This window comes from Rattus rattus, chromosome 9 (assembly GCF_011064425.1).
Source record: "Rattus rattus isolate New Zealand chromosome 9, Rrattus_CSIRO_v1, whole genome shotgun sequence".
NCBI classification, from domain to species: Eukaryota; Metazoa; Chordata; class Mammalia; order Rodentia; family Muridae; genus Rattus; species Rattus rattus.
Genome location: NC_046162.1, coordinates 11,173,490 through 11,194,006, shown reverse-complemented (window position 1 = coordinate 11,194,006; position 20,517 = coordinate 11,173,490). Strand labels below are relative to the sequence as shown.

Sequence of the window (20,517 nt, the reverse complement as noted above, 5' to 3'; positions counted from 1 at the left end):
AGGCAAGTAGCTCTCTTTGAGATCCAGGCCAGTCAGAGCTACACAGAGAGACCTCAGCAATAAAAAAATAAAATAAAAGTGGTAACTTGAATTCAGTCAACAGACCCTCATAAAAGTGGTAGGAGAGATCTGATCAGAGTTGTCACCTATACACACTGGCACATATGTGTCCCCACACATGGTGTGCACACATCCACTAATAATCAACTAGAAAAAACCCAGCTCACTTGTACACCCAGGCTTGGGGGCACTCCTGTAATCCTAACTCCAGCAACCTGAGAGGTGATGGCAGGAGGATCAGGAGTCCAAAACTAGGCTGGACTATGTAAGATCAAAATGCAAAGGCATTTGGTGAGCTCAGCCCAGGGATACAGCTATCCTCACTACTTAGGAAGAACAGTGGGAGGATTACATGTTCAACCGCCTCAAAAGAAAAGGTAAAAACAGGCTGGCTTTTAGTTCAAAGGTACAGTGCCAGCCCCAGTGCTCAAGCCCCAGCACCCCTTACACCAATAAACAAACAAAACCTCTCTAAACCCCAGTTCCAATAACTCCTGATGGAGAAAGGACCACACCAAAACTACGAAAGTCATCTCTATGTAAAATCTTTTATTACAAGCAAATCGGTCCATACGCTACACAATACCAGCAGTACAAGTTTAATCTTTCAAAAATCATCATTTAAACAGCAAAAGACCAAGAAATAAAATTTGTGTCAACTGATTACTTTTAAAATATTCTTGATGTGCATGATCATCAGTTCCCTTATCACAGTGAGACATACAAATACAGAAAATACCCATTTAACAGACCCTAGTGCTAAATGGTTATTTGGCTTAAAAATCTGAGTTAAGAAAATCCTTTTTAGCAACCTACATACAGATAAGTAGCAGACTTTATTATTTTATTAAATAAATTCATTCCACTAAAACACAGAAGGAATTTCATCCCTTGCTCATTCCAATCCCAGTGTGCATTATTCTCTCGTGGCCATGGTTCTTCCCTTAGAGTCATCCTGAACCTTACCCTCTTCCCCAACACACCTCAGCCAAACTTCTGTCCAACAGAGTGCAACCTGGAAGCAAGTCGCCGCCATCTGATGCCAGTGGCTGCACAGAGCCTAGCCAGGCCTGTCAAACAGCCTGTCCTATCTACTATGGTTGCTGCTCAGGAGGAACGATAGATGCTGATCAAGCAGAAAATCTGCAGCTCCTCTGCTATGCGCCGTTCAACACTTGCAATTTTTCTGGTCAGTGCTCCGATTGGGTTACATAAAAGCCAGCATATTACTTTAAATCTTTAAACAAAAAACTATATTTTCCAAAGTCATTATCATTTGGGGCAATTAAATGATCTTTCCGTGCTTTCTGGAGTTTCATCTGAAGGGCCTTCCTTCTCTCTTCCCATTCATGAAGTTCAGCATTTCCATGTGCAAATTTACAGCTGCTTCCTTCTGTGCAGGAGCCATTCATATACCTGTCAGCAGTAAATGATGCAGTTAGAGACAGGATCGTGACTCCTCTCCAGCTGCATGGCTGATCTGCCCACACCTGGGGTCATAAAGTTGTCATTCCCTCTCTTATGGCTGCTGGAGAGAACACAGGGCCTCCTCCTGCCTACTGAGCACAGTTCCTTCTAACCATGGAGTGGCATCCCAGACCCAGTTAGAAGGGTAAGTCTGGGACATAAATCTCTTATGGGCACAATATACACAACAAGGAAATCAGATCTGTAAACCACTTAAAAGTGTTCCATCAGAAAGTCCTGACTAGGGCTGGAAGCCTAGCTCAATGGTCAAGCTTGCCTGGGATGTGGACACAGAGGAGGATCACTGGGTGTCCTGCTCCATCACTCTCCACCCAATTCCCTTAAACAGTCTCCCACCCAAACTAAGCGAGGCTGGGAAGCAAGGTCCAACAGCCCCTGTCCCTGCCCTTCCCACAGGCAAACACGGCTGGCTTTTCACATGGATTCTGGAGGCCTGTGCAGGAAGTGCTGCTCATACCTGCTGGACCAACTTCCCAGCCTCAGCCTGGGGATGGGGTATGTAAGAAGAAAAATATTTTAAAGATCTTATGATTTTAAAATTAACCAACAAGAATATTTTTGTTTTCTTGTGATGTTGGGCCTTATGTATCCTATCCCTCTGATTGGGTCCCCAAGACAAAGGCTCTAAATCTAGTAATTAAACACAAACAGTAATTTTTGAGGGCGTGGGGTGTTTTTTTCAAGACAGGGTTTCTCTGTGTATCCTAGAACTCACTCTGTAGACCAAGCTAGCCTTGAACTCAGAGATTTGCCTGCCTCTGCCTCCAGGGTGCTGGGACTAAAGCTGTGTGTACCACCTAATACTTGTTTGTTTGTTTGTTTCTATGTATATAAATATGCCTGAGTATGTATGAGACCAAAAGACCATGTCCAATCCCTTGGAACAGAAGTTATAGGTAATTGTGAGCCACTTGGTATGTGTAGTAAGAAGCAGATCTGGGGTCTCTCAGAAAGCAGCAGGTGCTCATGACTGCTAAGCCATCTGTCCAACCCAATGCTGTATTCTAAGTTTATATTTAAAATATAACTTAAAGGCCGCTTCTAAGTGGATGAGTACTGGTTATGAGCTCTGAGACTGCAAAGGTGGCGAGGGAGGGTGTGGACAGGTGTACCAGCATAGCACTCCTGGGCGTTCTAGGGCCTGCCAGGGCACAGTACCATTACAAGACTCCCACCCGCTTCCTACTCTGTCTGCAGACACAATGACATGCGATCAGCTCTTTTCACAGGGAACCTGTAGGGCTACATACCTGTCACAAACACTGAAGTACCCTGTGGGGAAGCGGTGCTGCCAGCAGTACTGGTCGTCCTCAGTGTGGAAAACCTTCTCCTTGTGCTTCTCGGAGGAGATGTGGTCTTGCCACTGCTTCTCACTGTTACAGTTCTTCCCACACATCCAGCAGTGGAAGTCCACCTAAAGGGTGCAGGGAGATGTGCTGCCTGAGAGCCGGTGCCTCCCACTGCTGCCTGAGCTTAATGCAGGCTCCAATCTGGGGAAGCCGGCGAGGGACATATAACCCAAAATCAGACCAATGCACAAGAAATGTCATTTGAAAGGCAGTTAGGTGTTCTGAGCTGGGTTAACACCCTGAGGGAAAGCAGGAGCTGCACAAGGTCAGAGCAGGCCAGCCCTAGAATAAGCAACAGCAATTCTACACGAGCGAATCCCAACAACACAAGATTGGTATTAGGCACCCAGAAAGTAAAGATGCTGGCCCTGCAAGGACAGAGGTGCACATCGCGGAAAGGTTGAAGTGCTATAAGACACCCACACTCAGGTTGTCCTGAGCACACACACAGGACCGGGACAGACAACAGCCCTGCAGTGTGAGGGCATGGGTAAGATGCAGGGTTGAAAGCAGGAAACAAGTGGCAGGAGCACGCGCTGCTGCCAGGTGCTGACTACAAATGAACAGGAGCCACGGAGTGATGGCCGGGCACAGCGGTTCATGTCTATAATCCCAGTGCTCTGGAGGCTAAGTAAAGATGACTGCTCAAATTCACGACCAGCCTGGGCTACAGAGGGGCGGGGGCACATCACTGCTATGATATATAAACATAGCATGGAGAAATGCACCCTGGTTCCTCTGGGCACAACACACACACTTCCCACTTTATCTGCAGGACCTACTCTACAGACAGAGCACTAACGTCAGTCACTAGGAGAGACTGGCTCAAGCCATTCACGTTGCCTTTACTTTTTACAAAGGTCTCGCTGTGGAGCCCTAGCAGACCTGAAACTTGCTCTAGGAGGCTGGCTTTGAACTTAAGAAATCACCTGCCTCCGCTCCCCAAGTGATGAGCTGAAAGGTGTGCATCTCCTCAGGTGTCATGATTGGCTTTTGAGAAGTGTTCTCATGTAGCCCAGGATGGCCTCCCATTTGCCAGGCATCCAAAGATGACCTTGGATTTCTGACGCTTCGTCTGGAACTCCCAAGAGTGCTGGGATTAAAAGCATATACCGCCACATCCAGTTTACGCAGTGCCAAGATGAAACAGAGTATTATGCATGCTAAGCAAGGACTCTACCAACTGGGCTACGTCCCAACCAAGCTTCTTTATGGTTTTGAAATTAAGACATCAAGCAAGACAATTTCAACACAAGGAGATTTAAGCTAATGGCAAAAAAAAAAGCACAGAAGGAAAAAGACAGTGGAGGGAGACAGGCTGCAGGGGACAGGGTCAGGCTTTGGAGAAGGGAGGAAGGCAAGGCTGCATGGGCAGCCCTGCAGCAGGCCTGCGTGAGCAGCGGTACTCACAGTGACTTCCGCATAGTCTGTTGGCATGTGGATCTGCTTCCCGTTTTCTTTACTACAGTGACTGGATGTCTCATCACTTTTTTCAGTTTTCTGGTTCTTCAGCCAGAGTTCATAAAATTGCTCTATATCATGTACTGAAAAAAAAAAAGGACCTGTGTTCAGCGACAACCACACAATGCCATTCAAATACACACAAGCATGTGGACTGCCTCTGCTGCTACACCTTCAAAACAAACGTGGTGCACATCTTTACTCCCAGTACTCAGGAGGCAGAGGCAGGTGGATCTCTGAATTTGAGGCCAGCCTGGTCTACAGGTTGAGTTCCAGGACAGCAAGAGCTACATAGAGAAACCCTGTCTCAAAAAACAAAACAAACAAACAAACAATCTGTAGTAAAACTATTTAGATTCAAAAGTGAAATGCTGTCTGAAACACCTCTCAAACGCCCACCTATCTGATGGCCACAACTGATCTTGTCTAGAGTCATAGAGGAACTGAGCTGTCCCGGACAACTTTTAAGGAGGTTACATGCCTATTACATGCAGGGTGTAGAAGTGCAGATTCACACCAAATGTGGCCTAACAGAATGCACATCACAAGTTTGCACACCACAGAGGCTGTGGTCGTGCTCCCAGCAAGCAGCAGCAGCACCAGAGCTGCAGCCCAAACCTGTGAACTGCGTGTGTGCTCACAGGTGTCAAGGACAGACAGATGAACTTACTTTTGTTATCCTTCATGTAAGTCCACACTTCCCGTTCCTCAGGACTATGAGCAAAGGAACAGTTGCCAACATACTGACACTTTTTTCTATTAGCAATATGGTTGCATAGCTGTGTTGAGAAAAAAAATACATATATAATATATATAATACATAACAGACAAAATCACACACATACACACACATGCGCACACACACGCACGCACATGCACACATGCACACACACACACACACACAGGCACGGCACATACGGGCACACACATATACACTAAAGATACTACATATACATTGCTTAGTATAACTGATTTTACATTAGAGCAAAATAAGTCTTGCGATCAGTGCTAATGCTGAGTAGCACAAATTTTCAGATGAGTTCTATTTAAATGCACCAGCAGCCCAAAACACATAGTGATAGCAAACATTTCTGTTTCAGAAAGTTTTCCAAAGAAAGTGAAGCACAGATTTAAGGAGTATAAATTTCCTACAAAACCACATACTAGGGATCTCATCTCTGCAGTGAACATGATACCCTCTCCGTCAAGTGGCTACTGTTCTCTTCCCATAATATTCATGATGCCTCCAAATCAGAACTCGGGACAGAAAGAGAACTTAGCTTGCTCCACAGCTTACTAGATAGTGCCAGGAAGCTTCCAGACTCGAAGTGCTAATGACCTCACACAGCTAACCTTTACCACAAGTCTAGATACAGTGTATCTGAAGACACCTGCTGCCCTAACCAGTGATAAAGAGGCTTTCCAACAGCATTCCTCCGGTTAAGTGGAATTTTAATTAACAAGGGGAACAAGGTGGCAGGAGTAGGAGAATGAAGTGACAGTGATCATCAGACAAGTTTTCTGGAAGAATCATTATTCTCCAAGAAACAGAAGATCCTCCATCACCAAGAAAGGTCTCAGCAGGTGGCTGGCTGTGCTGCGGCAAAAGCCCTTAACTGCTAACTGGGTTGGTGTGCTCTTCACCAGGAACTGGCCTTTCCCACTACTTACCTTACACAACAGTGAGTGCCCAGCATCTGCTTTTGAAAACTCTCAACATTACATTTTCTCCTGGGATGAAATCAGTAACCCCGCATGAAAACCTACAGGAGGCCAGCAGTCTATGTATTGAGTCAGCTTCATCACAGACTTGGATACATTCTTTTTGTTCGTTTTCTTTTGAGACTTTGAGAAAGGGTCTGCTCATATAGCCCTGGCTAGCCTTAAGCCAGGATAGCCTTAAACTTGTAGTGACTCTTCTGCCTCTGCCTTCTAAGTGCTGGAGTTACAGGGTGAGCTGCCACCCCTGCCTTACCCAGTCACTCAAAAATAAAGAACAGGGAGTATGAAGCACAAGGCCAGGCACTGTACTGGGCTTCAGAGACTCCCATAACAGATTACTGTCCTTGTGGCATAATGATCCCATTTACCAGATAGGCAAATAAAGCCACAGAATATTACAGGCTCCTTCTGAAGGAAGGTGTTCCTACCTCCCCACAATCTCTATAACACACACACACACACACACACACACACACACACACACACACACACACACACACTTTAAAAAAGGGTCCTACAACATCTAACATGATTGGGGGGGGAAAGAGTCAATAAAGCTGCTGAGTAGTTGCATTAAAATAGACCTCACCATATTCAAGCTTAAAGAAAAACCAACAGTCCTGGGAAGAACCTCAGGAACTACAAAGAATGACTTATTTGTTTTGGCAGTTCTGGGGATTGAACTTAGGACCTCACACATGCTAGACAAGTATTCTATCACTGAGCTACAACCCAGCCCAGCAGCCCTGTTTTAGCCAACTCTCTAATAACACATCCTCATCCTTTATGGCCCAAGATATCAAGGTTCCAATGCATCTCCTTTTACATAAACGCCTTCTGACTTCACTTCAGTTACAGCAGATCACTGCCTAGCAAGGCCTTGTGACTTACACTAAGCTTTACAAAGCTACAAGGCACAGAGGTGCTGCAACACTCATCCTGTGCTTCCTCCACTTTCCCAGGCACAAAGAGGACCATGTTCCTGGCTTCTCTGATGAGACACTCTGGCATGTTGCTCGTCAACACCCCACCTGTCCCTATCTGTCAATCACACAGTGTGATGCCTCTGGACTCTCTCCACACACTGACTTGTGAAAAGACAGGTCCATAGACAACTAGTGACCTGGCTGGTTATTGGTATTGCCCTGGCCCTCCCAATACAAGCGGTGCCTCTGCATGAGCGAATGCTATCCTTCTGCTAAGACAGTGTATTGTTCTCTTCCCAAGAGGCGTGGAGAACAGGAGTGCACACTGCGGCACTGACATTCCTTCTGGGCCACCACAGCAAGTCTTACATCTTTGAGTGTCTGTGTGTGTGTGTGTTGAGGGTGGGGCTTGAAACAGGGTTTCTCTGTGTAGCCCTGGCTGACCTCTGTAGACCAGGCTGACCTCCAATTCACAGAGATCCTCCTGCCTTTTAGTACTGGGATTAAAGCAGTGTGACATTAATGTCTGGCATCTTTGAGTGTCTTTTAGCTTGCATGCCTTGTTGTAAAACAACCAAGGTATAACAGGAAAAATGAGAGAGACTGCATTTAGCATTGCTGACAAGAAAGGTGGCCCCGGGCTTCACCTCCAACTCAGACAAAATAAAAGGAAATCCTCACTCCATCCCCAAAATAGATTCATTGAAAAATTAATTAAATTATGCTATAACTTTCCCTCAACTCTGGTTATCTGTTTACTCTGTCTACATAACCTATAAAGTCCCAGTCAACATGGAAACTGCTAGTCACACACATACACCAAGGGGCAAGGAAGAAAACCAAACAGCTTCAATTTCATCACAACCGAGGAACAGTACTTAGCGGGCTTTGAGCTTCAGTCGGAATTAGCACTACTTCTAGTAATTGGAAATGCCTAATTTTAAAAAGTGGCTTAAAAATTACGTATGTACATCAAACTGTAAAGGCATTTGTTTCTTTGTGGGGAGAGGACGGATGTTCATCCACTTCTTACGTTCAAAAGACATCGCTCTCATTGCACGACGTTCTTTGGTCCACCTAAAAAAGATGGAGTTCAGAAAAAACAACACTCGGGCAAAAAGCATAACATAAAAGGCGAGCACAGCATGTGCACCCAGAGGACCAGAGTCTTCTCACCCTCCTAAGAGATGCCTTGTGCGTTTACTGTCTCACTTCTTCTGGACCTGGACACTTCAGCACTCAGGACAAACTAAGCAAACGAAGTGCTAAGACCAAACGAAAGGCTACTCATGAAATATCAGCTACCAGATCCTCCAGAGCCTTGTCCTTGTCATCTGTTAGCACAGCTAATCACTGACTTTCCAGTGTCCCGCTCTCCTCTCACTCGCAGGGCTGGGCCCTGTGGAGCGCGCGCAGGGGCTGCAGGCGCCCACACATACTTACGAGTGCTGTGCTTTGGCACTGCAGTATTTCCTGTTCCTGTCGGGTTCGGTGACTTGGCCATTTCTCAGACACTGAGCACAGACAAACTTTATCTCCATGTTAAGTAATCCAGGCATGATCTGATTACCAAGTACCTTGAACATGAAAGATCAATTACAGCAGAAAGCACTTTTCTAAAAACAGCATACAAAATCACCATGCATTCTGTACCAGCAGTTATCTGGCTCTATGACTAGACAAATACATATATGGTGACAGTTAAACTAAACTGTGTCAAATACGCAAAAGAATCTGATAAAAAGATAGAGACTTAGAGATGCCAAACCTCAACTGAGAGAAGCTAGCTTTGGAGCTCAGTGGCTTCGAGTGGGTCAAGGAGAACAATGGATAGGCAGGTTAACCATGTAGGACAGAAAGCTCCAAACCATAACCTATTAGCCTTATCCAAGAATTGCCAGAGGCCAAGACCCAGTGTTTGTCCAAATGAGCGGAGGAGGAAAAGTGTGTCTACACCACTGGTGGATATCACAGGCTCCCATATGCTGGTTCATGGCATCAACCAGCTGCAAATCTGTTTCCACAGAACAGTTACTCGACTGAACAAGTTCTAAGTAAAAGACTGTAAGCATGAACCCCAATCTACCACAAATCGAGCCCTAGCTAGGCAGCTCCTGAAGGAATAGGGAATACCTGCAGTCCAGGCAGGCTTGCTTCCAAACTTCTCCAGTACTGTCTGGATTGTTGAGCAATATCATCATGGGAGATACCTGGAAATGTACAAGTCTCTCTTAATGAACACATCACAGTAACCCACTCCCATGGTCTCAGTCAGCCTAACAGAATTCTTAACTCTTCAAGCCTCAGGCAGCCTGATCCATCAAGGATGAACATATACTACATCACATTTTTAAAAATGGAGTGTTTACAAGCATAGTTCTTTATGTCTCTGAGGAATCGTCTCCCCAGTCATGAAATCCGTGCTACATGTACACACTTGTGTCAATGAAAACGCATCTCTAAAAACACAAACAAATATCACAGTATCCAAGCAAGGCAGCGCAGACCCACAGTCCCAGCTACTAAGGAAGCGGGGGCAGAGTCCAGATCAGGTCTGCTGGGGCTACAGTGTGAGTTCAAGGGCAGCCAGACAATGTAATGGTGACCTATCTGACATAAACAGCAAAGAGGACAGGAGATAAAGCTGATTGAGAGTTCTCCTAGAGTACACATGGCCCTAAGTCCAATCCACCAGAGGGATGGAACTGCATACTCACATTTTTTTATTACATATCATTTATCTGCTGTGGCACTCAGAGGACAGGCTGCATGTCCATTTTCTCCCTTCACGTGGATCCCAAGAGCCAGCTCAAGCCAGCATGCTTGGCACGAGTGTCTTCCCCATCCAGCCATCTCACTAGCCTCAAGCTGTTATGAAATGAGCTGACTGCGAAGTGTGGCTCTCCTTACTACTGTTCTGTCCCCACCCCACACCTGGCTTCTCTCTGGAGCAGGGACAGTATCAAGCCGACACACACACACCTCTTTCATTTTGCATTATCCAAACTTTCAATTCAATAAGACTGTGGGCATAGAAGCACTCATCTTCCCTGACGCAGCCATAACGGACTTCGTGTCGACATAAGTCAAGCTGACACTGTTTATGAAAAGACCGTATTTTGGAATATTTTACTGTGGCCTCTCTCAAAATGTGAACAAGGCACCTATGAAAAAAACAAAGTAACATTTTAATACTGCTCAGCCAACTTTAAACACTATACATATATACATTCATACACATATGTACATACATACACATATGTACCATGTCAACTTCTAGTTTGAAAAGCCATTTTATTAACATTAGTCCCAGAAAAAAATTACACATGCAACTTTTAGTGGTATAATTATATTTAAACAACAACAACAAACCCATAAATGCACACCATGAGAACTTTTATATACTAAGTAATCAGTCTAGTAATTCAGAACTTAATTCTCAGAAAAATGAACAAAAAATACTTTTTAATTTCTTCTATATGTTTAGTGTGAGCACGTGTGCGTGTACACACGCACACACAGGACTAAAGGCATGCACGCTCACTGTTTTTCTTCTTGCTGGTTTCTCAAATGACACCTGCTGTCCTGGCTTGCTATGTAGGTTAGGCTAGACTCAAGTTTGTGGTCCTCCTGCCCCTGTCTCCTAAGTGCTGACATTACAGGCATGTGTCATAACTCCCAGTTAAGAGACATGTTAAAAATAGTTATTACTTCTCAAAACAACAGAAGGGCTAAAGGGATGCCTTCTACTGACATTTTCCCCTTTTTCTCAAGGCACTGTGGTCTTACTATGGAGTCCTGGCTGACCTGAAGTTCAGGGGAACACCGACATTAAATTCCTCTGCTGTGGTAACCATGTGTGCCTCTAGATCTAGTCTATGACTGCCTTTATTGGATCTAAGAACATGTATGTTTGTCACTATAAAACAGGGGAAATCACCAACATACTTATTGTCCTCGAATTCATGCTTTGTGACCGGGTGAGAACAGGCAGTAGAGTTATCTTTATTTCTTTTACTTATCATTCTAGGTTTATGGTCAAAACATTTCTGAAAGAGAGGAAAAAGAAGGATTATCACACAAATAAACACAAGTCTAAGGTTTGTGCCTGGAATACTGCCTTAGTATCTTCAGTATCTTTTTTTTTTTTTTGGTTCTTTTTTTCGGAGCTGGGGACCGAACCCAGGTATCTTCAGTATCTTTATACATTTATAATGACTAATTTGTACCAATCGGTACCCAGCACAAAACCCTACTACTATACGCTCTGCTCTGGTTGCTTTGAGACATGATCTCTATAGCCCACCACACTGGCTTTGAACTTCAGAGTGACGCCCCTGCCTCAGACTCCTTTACTACCAAGCCCAGCTTCCTCCCATTCTTTCAAAGAGTAGGAGTGGCTACTGGCTTAACCCTCATGGAGACCCACCTGCCTTACGTCCCAAAAGTGCTGGGTTAAAGGTGTGTCCACCATACTGGAATACTTTGTTTTAGTTTGGTTTTTGTTGAGACAAGTAGCCTTAGCTGGCCTGGAGCTCACTATATAGACCAAAGTGGCCTGCAATTCAGGAAGATCTGTCTGTTTCTGCCTCCCATGTGCTGGGATTAAAGACTACCAGCACCCAGCCACACCTTCTTTAATGCAGTGCTGGGCCTCCATGTACACTAGGATAATTTACACCCTCCACCACTCTCACCAAATTTAACAGCAGAAAATGAGTTGTGGAGAAATCACCTCACAAAGGAATGTAAACTCTCCAAGGTGCTCCTGGAGGATTTTGACCACAGTCAGGCTGATCTTTCCATTGCCGCCAAAGAAAGCCTCTCGACTGAAGGCCCCTGTCCTCTCCAGGGTCCACACGTCTATCTCTTCTTGGCAATAAGCAAACGTGCAGTGGCCTGAATATCGACATTCATCGTCGGCAGCAACATCTGGAAAGGCAGGAGAGACAGACAGCTGTTTTTCCCGGGCAGTGAATGGCAAACACAGCCAGTGTCCAGGAAACATCCTAGATAACGTAGGTGATTCTGCAGGAACGTTGCTCCCGGGAAGCAGAGGGTGGGAGTCCGTCTTCCAGCTGAGCTGGGTTTGACTGCAATGGGGAGAGGATGCAGGGCTGCACCAAGGTTGAAACTGGTTTATAGGCAAAGTGGGACAGGAGATGGACATGGAGTTAAATTGCCAAAGCGTGTGTCACATATGTGTGAAAATGTCATTGTGAACAATCAATACTATCACAAAAATGGGCGGAAGAGACGGCTCGGCAGTTAAAGAGCACTGGCTGCTCTTGCAGAGGACCCTGGGGTGCATTCCCAGCATCCACACTGCAGCTTACTCTTTGAACTGCTCTGGACTGTGCAGGCCCTGAACTTAGGTACATAGACATATATCCGTGTAAACACTCATGTACATAAAATAAGTGAAAATAAAAACAAAAAGTAAGGTACATCCAGAAATAGCAGCTTCCTTTCTTTTTTTGTTATTCCTCAGTGGCTTTCAAAGCTCATCAAGATGAAGGTTAAACTGAATGCCAGTCTTCTCCCGGGCACAGTCAGAGCTGCAGTCCACTGCTGTAATTCTATGGAGATGAAACCGAGTTCCATATTTAAAACCCGATCTAGGCCGTCGCCACAAACTATAAATGCCAGGGAGCACAGACTTATTTAGGAAAGTAAATCTCATCACTTGGAGGGGAACAATGGAGGAGAATCTACAACATCCTCTTGAGAGAGGTCAGGGGAGCGGCAGTGAGCCCAGCACAAATGTAAAGGCCAGTGAGAGGCTGTCGGTGCTCCTCAGACAGCAGACAGCACAATGACAGTCCACAGTTGACTGTGGGCTTTGTTTACAAATCTACCCAGGCTGGGCCTCCCCACCCTACAATATAAATCCTAATGTCTAAAAAAAAAAGCAGCAGAAATAACAGAAAATATGAACTGACCTGATTCAACACACTGCTGTGCCCCAGTCTAACCATTTTTTTATTACTTTTGTTTTTAAGGCTTATTTATTTATTATGTGTACTGGTGTGTTGTGTGTGTGTGTATGTCAGATTTCCTGGAACTGAAGTTACAGACAGTTGTGAGCTGCCTGGGAACTGAACTCAGGTCCTCTGAAGAGCAGCCAGTGTTCTTAACCACTGAACTATCTCTCCAGACCCTCACCATTTTTAATAACAGGAAATATTGGAACAATCATAGCCAACAGATGCAGATGACAAGGCCTGGGATTAGCAGAGTGACTCCCCAGAAGATGCTTAGTCATGTAACACACACCAACTCACTATAATAAATTGTAATTATAATAAATACCTTTGCATATATAATATGGTCCTTCATAATTTGTTTTTGTTGGTCTTGGACGTATTTTTTTCCATGATTTATCTTCAACATTTTTTATCCTACCAATTAAAATATCTTTCTTACATTTATGATCTAAATTAGCATGGTATATGAAATCCATTAACTTAGGGCCTGAAAAAGACAGAGAGAAGACTGTTCATTTTTGAGCAAAACAAGTGGCTTTCAACTGAAACGTGCAGTTTATAAGCAGTCATGAGCAGGTGAACATTGACCACCACTGGCCTGAAATCCCATCAGAAACAAACAGGCCACCAGAGTAAACTGGTGCCTTGTCAGGAAACAGTGTCCCCTATTCCAAAGCAGCGCTGCCCAAATGATCTGGGTAGGAAATCTAACTGCTCATAAAAGCATCAATTTGGATAGCTTTGGGAACAGATGCTGTCTGTTCTTTCCACTGCTTCCTCCCTAACACTTCAAAGCCACCAAAGCCAGGGCCCTTTCCACCTGGTCATGAGCACCTCACAGCTCACACTGCTGCCTGCTAGTTTGGTGTGCTGACCTGATTTTACAAAGCAGATCTGGCAAGCTTGCCTCAGCTCGTGGGTTCCTTCAAGGGGATGCCTAGGAGTCCCTGAAGAAAATGGTTTAGCGATCACACTTCCAAACAAGTTTCCACAGTCATTGCTAGGCTGACTTGTAATTCCCAGAAAATTGTCAGAGGCAAACAAACTACCTGGTCCATTCATCTGCAAAAAGAGTAAGAAAACAAAACAAAACAAAAAAACAAACAAAACAAAACAGAAACAGGCAACAAATATTGTACTATCACTAAAGAAGACCTGAATTCCTGTGGAGAGGAGGCCAAGGCTGGCACCAACCTAGTAGAGCTTCTCTACTACAAACTGTCCGTTTCTGCATTTCCCTCTCAATTCTGGGCCCCTGTAGCGATCCTCTAATGGCTGGGACTGATGCCCAAGAGTTCTGCTTCTGCAGGACTCCCGTCTTCCATGCTCTGCTCATGTCTCCTCATTCTGTTAGTGCACTAGGGCTTACACTATCTCCATGGTGATTCCTCGCTCTGACAGATCCAGCTACACACTCAGGACATTTGCACTGGATGTTTTGGATGAGCCTTATAACACTATTCCCCACAACACACAGAAAATCAAAGGAGGCTCTCATTTCCATTCACGTGATTTAGTTACTTAAGTACAGGCCTAAACTCAACCTTAGTGACGCATTCACAAAAGAGGAAGTGGCACTTACAAGTAAAAGGGAGGAGTTACTGCTGTTAAGCGCTGTTCCCTCTCTAGCAGTTGAGGTGGACAGATCTAAAATAATAAAAAAACTTCAACAGACTTTTTCACTCTACCCACAGAATCCACACACAAGGGCACTGCAGCTGACTCGCTATGGCTTCCCCAGCTTTCCCGTCCCAATCCTGTAAGCTCTCTCACTCACTGCTGACAAAGAGGGCTTAAGGTCTTTCTTTTAGAGGCCAAGAGCAAAAATAACCCTTAGCCATTATTGGAAAATTATCTACACAGGGTCTACTGAATAGGACTAAGACACATCTAAGAAAGTCATACCCGTATTCAAAGCCTGTGATGACGCCAGTGCCTCTCTGACACTAAGCAGCAGGCAGCTCAGGGCGGGCTCATCTTAGCCTACCACGCACTTACTTTCCCTCTGCCATCCTCTGCCCATGGTTTTCAACCTCTTCACTCAACCGGTGAACTATATAACTATGTCTCCAGAAAATATGAAGCCTTTCCTCACTATTTATGGTGTGTGGTGATGCCAGGGGTAGCCCGACAGTAGAGCACTTTACATATGTGTGTAGCACTCCAGAAAAACAAAGCAAACCAACAACCAAAACCAAGTATTCTGCCTAGTATCGGTCAGACTAAGACCTCGGTACTCCGTGATAAAATAAGGACATGGGCTGCTGAGCTTGACAGATAAAAGCCCAACCAGGTCTAAATGTTCTCATATTAACCCCAGATGGGAAGCTAGTTTCAATGACTTCCCAGTTCACATGCTCTAAGAGGGATCCACTCTAACGCAGAACACACTTTAGGTCATTTGCCCTGAAACAAAAGAACAGTAGCTTAGCCAATCATATGACCTAAAGTCAATGATGTTCCTGTGCCTACCCAGATGCCGTTCATTCTTACTATCAAAATGGCAGTTAGGTCAAGCCAAGTCCAAACCTGAAGGCTCCCTCTTTATAGCTTAGCCACAGTTAAGAACAATTCAAGAGACCACCACTAACGGTGCTTTATAAAAGTGTGGTGTGTTGTCATCTTTAGACAATTGGCTGGTTATTGGTAATTTAGGAGAAAGTCTTACCTCGAGTGGACTCAGTCACCGAAAATGCATTTAAAGAAGAGTAGAAGTCTTCCAAGGGTGAAGTCAGAGGTGGAAAACACTCTGCAAAGGAGCGCTCAGGAGCGTACCTTGCACCAATGGGCAAGGTTCCAAGCAGGGATGGTGCCCTGAAGGGGAAGCCTGGAGCTGCGCTGGCAGTCGGGAGGGGTCCTCGGACCAGGGTGGAGGACTAAGGAGAAGAAACGGGAACAAGACCCAAGACCCTCTTTCAATGCCTTAGCTTCCTGCTTTTACCACCAGCTTATCAAAACAGACCTCCCCCACCACCCCTCCGTGCCTGAACTGAGGGAATGAGCTGCACAGAATGCTCGCCTCCAAATAAAGGTTCAGTACACACTCCTTCCTCTCTGCCCACCACACTGTACCCACCCGGCCATGATGGACTGGGTCCTTTAAGATCCAGTTCACAACTAAGATTGAATCTTGCTGGAGACTTTTTAAAAGACAGGGTCTCGTGTAGATCGGCTCAAACTTAGCATGTTACCTTAGATGACCTTGAGCTTCTTTTCTTTCCCTGCTGCTCCTACTTCCCATGCTACCATGCGGTACTGAGGATGTAGCCCAAGGCTTCATGTATGCTACACATCATGAGCTACATTCTTAGCCCTCAACTCACACTTTTATTTATTTTTAAACTTTTAAAATGTATTTAGAAAGGGGACTAGACGACAATGAGATGGCTCTCAGATTGAGACCCTTGCCCCAACAAGGAGGAAGAGAAGGACCAACTGTTGCAATCTGTTCTCTCACTTCCTCACTCACCTACACACAAACACATGCATGAACAAGTAAAGGACAAACCATAAAGACTGTGTGTGCTGTGTGCATATGTGCATATGTGGCGTGCCTCTCCCTGTGGGCACGTGTGAGGGCAGTGGCTTATGTCAGGACATCCTCAGATCCTTTACCTTATTCTGACACAGGGTGTCTTCACTGAACCTCACAAGAGCTTGTGACTCAGCTAGACTGGCTGGCCAGTCTGGGAAGCACTAGTCTCTGCATGGTCTAGCTCTGGGCATACAAGCAGGGAGCACAGGCTCCCAACTGAAGTCCTTCTACTACTTGCAGTTACCCACTGAGTACACTTAAGGCTTAAAAAATATTGGGGTTTGGGACTTAGCTCAGTGGTAGAGCGCTTGCCTAGCAAGCACAAGGCCCTGGGTTTGGTCCCCAGCTCCGAAAAAAAGTAAGAAAAAAAATAAAAAAATAAAACAAGGGGCTGGAGAGATGGCTCAGTGGTTAAGAGCACTGACTGCTCTTCCAAAGACCCTGAGTTCAAATCCCAGCAACCACATGGTGGCTCACAACCATCTATAGTGAGATCGGATGCCCTCTTCTGGTATGTCTAAAGAGAGTAACAGTGTATTCATATAAATAAAATAAATAAATATTAAAAAAGACAAACAAACAAGGTTTCATTTTTAAAAGGAGATTTGTTTATTTCAATGTCTATTTTGACTGCCAGAATTCCCTGAGAGTTACAGACAGTTGTGAGCCATTGTGTGTCAAGGTGTTAGGAATCAAACCTGGGTGTCCTGGAAGAATAACTAGTGATCTTAACCGATGAGTCATCTTGCCAGCCCCAATATTTAATGTTTTTAAGGGAAGTAATTTGTGCTTGTGTGTATGTGTGTATGTATGTATGTATGCACACATAGATGTGTGTTTAAATTATATGTTTACATATAACACATGTATAATATATATAACATAAATATATAATATATATTTCTGTTACGTGTATAGATGTTCTACTTGAATGTATGTCTGTGCACTACACATGTGCAGTGTCTTCAGAGGCCAGAAGAGGGGATCAGATCCCTTGGAACTAAAGTTACAAACAGTTGTACACTGTCATGTGGGTGCTAGGACTCAAACCTGGGTCCTCTGGAAGAAAAGCCAGTGCTCTTAACTGCTGAGCCATTTCTCCAGTGTGTGTGTGTGTGTGCGCGCGCGTGTATCCATCCCTGAGTATATGCATGAGTTCAAGAAAAAGATCAGCCTCAGGTATCATTGGTGAGGAGCTACCTACCTCGTCTTTAGGACCTGGGTTCACCCCAGGCTACACTAGCTGGCCAGTGAGCCCCAGGAATCTGCTTGCGTCCACCTCTCCAGCTCTGAGATACAAGCTTATACCACCATACCTAGCTTTCTTACACTGGTGCTGGGCTCACACTCAGGTGCCATGCTTTTATGGCAAACGCTTTTGTGGGCTGTGGTCTACGTACAGGTGAGGGCAGGTACAAGATAAGGCAAGGCCTGCGATGGGGCAGTGAAAGAAAGGCAGGCACAGAGTTTTGGAGAGAGGAGAGAGAGAGGAGGAGGGAAGAAAAAGAACCAAGATGGAGGAGGAGAAGGATGATCCAGATTTGTGTGGCCTTAAAGGGCCACAGGTGGTATTTTACAAGGGATGGATTTTTACAGGATGATTTGTCTTATCTAGGTGGGCAGTTTAGATCATTATCAATTGGCTCTGAGTTTATTGTATGGATGTTTTGTGGAGTGAGAATTTACTAATATAAATCTGATAGATAAATTACAAGTTTCTGGAGTTTTGATTGTAATGGTTACTGAAGTTGTGACTGTAACCACAGTGGGTTATGTCACAGTGGGAATGTGAGCGAGTGCGCAGAGAGAGAGCCTCTGCGTGGAACTGGCGTGGCAGCGACCCGCCATGGGAACTAGATGAATGGCAAGATCATTACAGGGCCCAGAGAGTCGCTGTCGGTAACGTGGACTGGAAATTGGGAACTTAACGAGTCAGATGGAGGCATTTTGCTGAGATAAAAATGCCCTGCAGTTGCCTAGCAAGCGCAAGGCCCTGGGTTCGGTCCCCAGCTCCGAAAAAAAAAGAAAAGAAAAAAAAAATGCCCTGCGGATGCCATATGGCCCGCTGGAGCCAACACTAGCATGGGATGGTGGCCATTTTGTTTTAATATTTACCACCCCACACTTTAGTCACTGACCCATCTCCTGAGCCCTCAATGCCAGTCTCTGTCTGAGTGATATGCTGAATTCCCCGTTCCAAAGCACGCACCACTTTCTAGACTGTGTGCTTCTTTGTTAGTCAGCAATGACCAAGTTACCCAGTCACCCTCCAACAAAGCAAGTAAATACCAACGTAAGAAATCCAACATTAATCCCAGATGCAATACAAGTTATCTAGCACATCACATTTATAATTTAAATGGGAGGTAACTATGTCCTTGAGACTCAAGAGTAGGGCTAGAGAGATAGCTTTGTGGGTAAAGTTCTGGTCTTGTAAGCTTGGCTGGAGAGATAGCTTTGTGGGTAAAGTTCTGGTCTTGTAAGCTTGAAGACAGGAGTTCAATCTCTGGAACCTTTGTTAGAAAATAGATAGATAGATAGATAGATAGATAGAATGATTGATTGATTTTAAAAAAATTAAGAGAGAGAAGAGGAAGGGAGGGGAGGGGAAGGGGAAAAGAGGACAGGAGAGGAGAGGAGAGGAGACTAAACAGAACAGGTGAGATGGCTCATCAGTTAAGATACTTCTCTTCCAAAAGACCAGAGTTCTGTTGCCAGCACCCATATGGGGTAAACATCCCCACATACATCCTCTGCCTGTAACTCCAGGATCTAATACTGTCCTCTAGCCTTCATGGGCACCCGTGCATGTGACACACACACACACACACACACACACACACACACACACACACACACACACACACATACACGCCATCATGTTTCTTACAAGAGAAACTGAACAATGAAACTCACCATAACAGCATCGTTAGTTTCTGGGGCAGAATCAAGAAGAGCATCTATTTCATCCCCAAGGACAATGTCATCATCCAGAAAAGCTTCTGATATGGTGAAGGGGATCTTCCCTCCATTTGCAAACACTGTGGACGGAGGGCTCTCATCCACTTGCAGTTGCAAAACAGAAGTTACAGGCATAATAGGAACCGAGGGCAGCTCACTCCCAATAACATGAGAAAAACTGGATGTGGGAAGGGAGACAACCGAAGGTGCTTCTTGCCTTGGGATTAACAAATCTGTAACATACATAGAAATTTAATCACTCTTAAGACACTTTACAAAGCAGGAGTGTTGTTGGGCCAATAATAGAGGACATGAAGGCTAGGTGACAATATGGACGCTGTAACTGGACAATACTATATATAATGTAATGTAATAATACAATACAGTACAAACGCACATCCTAACCCTGGCAGGTGGGCAGCACGTTTCGCAGGAGAAGCATACCTGGCTCAATATCTTCCACAGAATGGTTCACAGCCTGGAAAGTAAAAAAGATGAATCATGTTTTCAAGATTCTGAACTCTAAAACAATCTATAAAAATTCTAAAAGAGTGGTGCAGATTTGCAACGACATTTGAGAAGATTCAAGAAATCAAAGGAACAGTCTCCTGTTGCTATTTTGTTTGTTTTTAGACAGGGTTTCTCTTGTAGCCCTGGCTGGAACTTGCTCTGTTGGGCTAGAACTCAAGAGATCTACCTGCCTCTGCCTCCTGAGTTCTGGGTAACTGAGTTCAGTGTTACCATCATGCCCTGCCTCTTCTTCCTTTAAAACAGGGTCTTGTGTAGCCCCAGTGGCCTCAGACTCAGGATGGAGCTGAGAAGACCTTGAACTTCTGGTCTTTCTGTTTCCATATCTGAGGTTACACAGACCTGGATTTTTACTTTTTTTTTTTTTTAAGATTTATTTAATGTATATGAGTACACTGTTCTTATCCTCAGACACATCAGAAGAGGGCATCAGATCCAATTACAGATGGTTGTGAGCCATCATGTGGTTGCTGGGAATTGAACTCAATACATCTGGAAGA

The 20,517-nt window shown here is 44.8% G+C and overlaps 1 protein-coding gene across 2 annotated transcripts in view; it reads right to left on the bottom strand.

The window, feature by feature from the left end:
• Positions 1 to 589: 589 nt before the first annotated feature.
• The window catches only part of Zc3h7a (zinc finger CCCH-type containing 7A), a 39,104-nt gene continuing 19,176 nt past the window's right edge, over positions 590 to 20,517 (bottom strand). For both annotated transcript variants that reach the window (XM_032911784.1, XM_032911783.1), the window contains 16 exons: positions 19,934 to 19,967; positions 19,445 to 19,722; positions 15,662 to 15,869; positions 14,576 to 14,640; positions 13,869 to 14,055; positions 13,319 to 13,480; positions 11,742 to 11,938; positions 10,955 to 11,055; positions 9,989 to 10,170; positions 9,140 to 9,216; positions 8,450 to 8,583; positions 7,978 to 8,083; positions 5,029 to 5,137; positions 4,308 to 4,441; positions 2,799 to 2,962; positions 590 to 1,476 (listed from right to left, as the gene is read on the bottom strand). In XM_032911784.1, the coding sequence (XP_032767675.1) occupies positions 1,287 to 1,476; positions 2,799 to 2,962; positions 4,308 to 4,441; positions 5,029 to 5,137; positions 7,978 to 8,083; positions 8,450 to 8,583; positions 9,140 to 9,216; positions 9,989 to 10,170; positions 10,955 to 11,055; positions 11,742 to 11,938; positions 13,319 to 13,480; positions 13,869 to 14,055; positions 14,576 to 14,640; positions 15,662 to 15,869; positions 19,445 to 19,722; positions 19,934 to 19,967 (2,328 nt within the window). In that variant the 3' untranslated portion in view covers positions 590 to 1,286. The remainder of the gene's footprint in view (positions 1,477 to 2,798; positions 2,963 to 4,307; positions 4,442 to 5,028; positions 5,138 to 7,977; positions 8,084 to 8,449; positions 8,584 to 9,139; positions 9,217 to 9,988; positions 10,171 to 10,954; positions 11,056 to 11,741; positions 11,939 to 13,318; positions 13,481 to 13,868; positions 14,056 to 14,575; positions 14,641 to 15,661; positions 15,870 to 19,444; positions 19,723 to 19,933; positions 19,968 to 20,517) is intronic.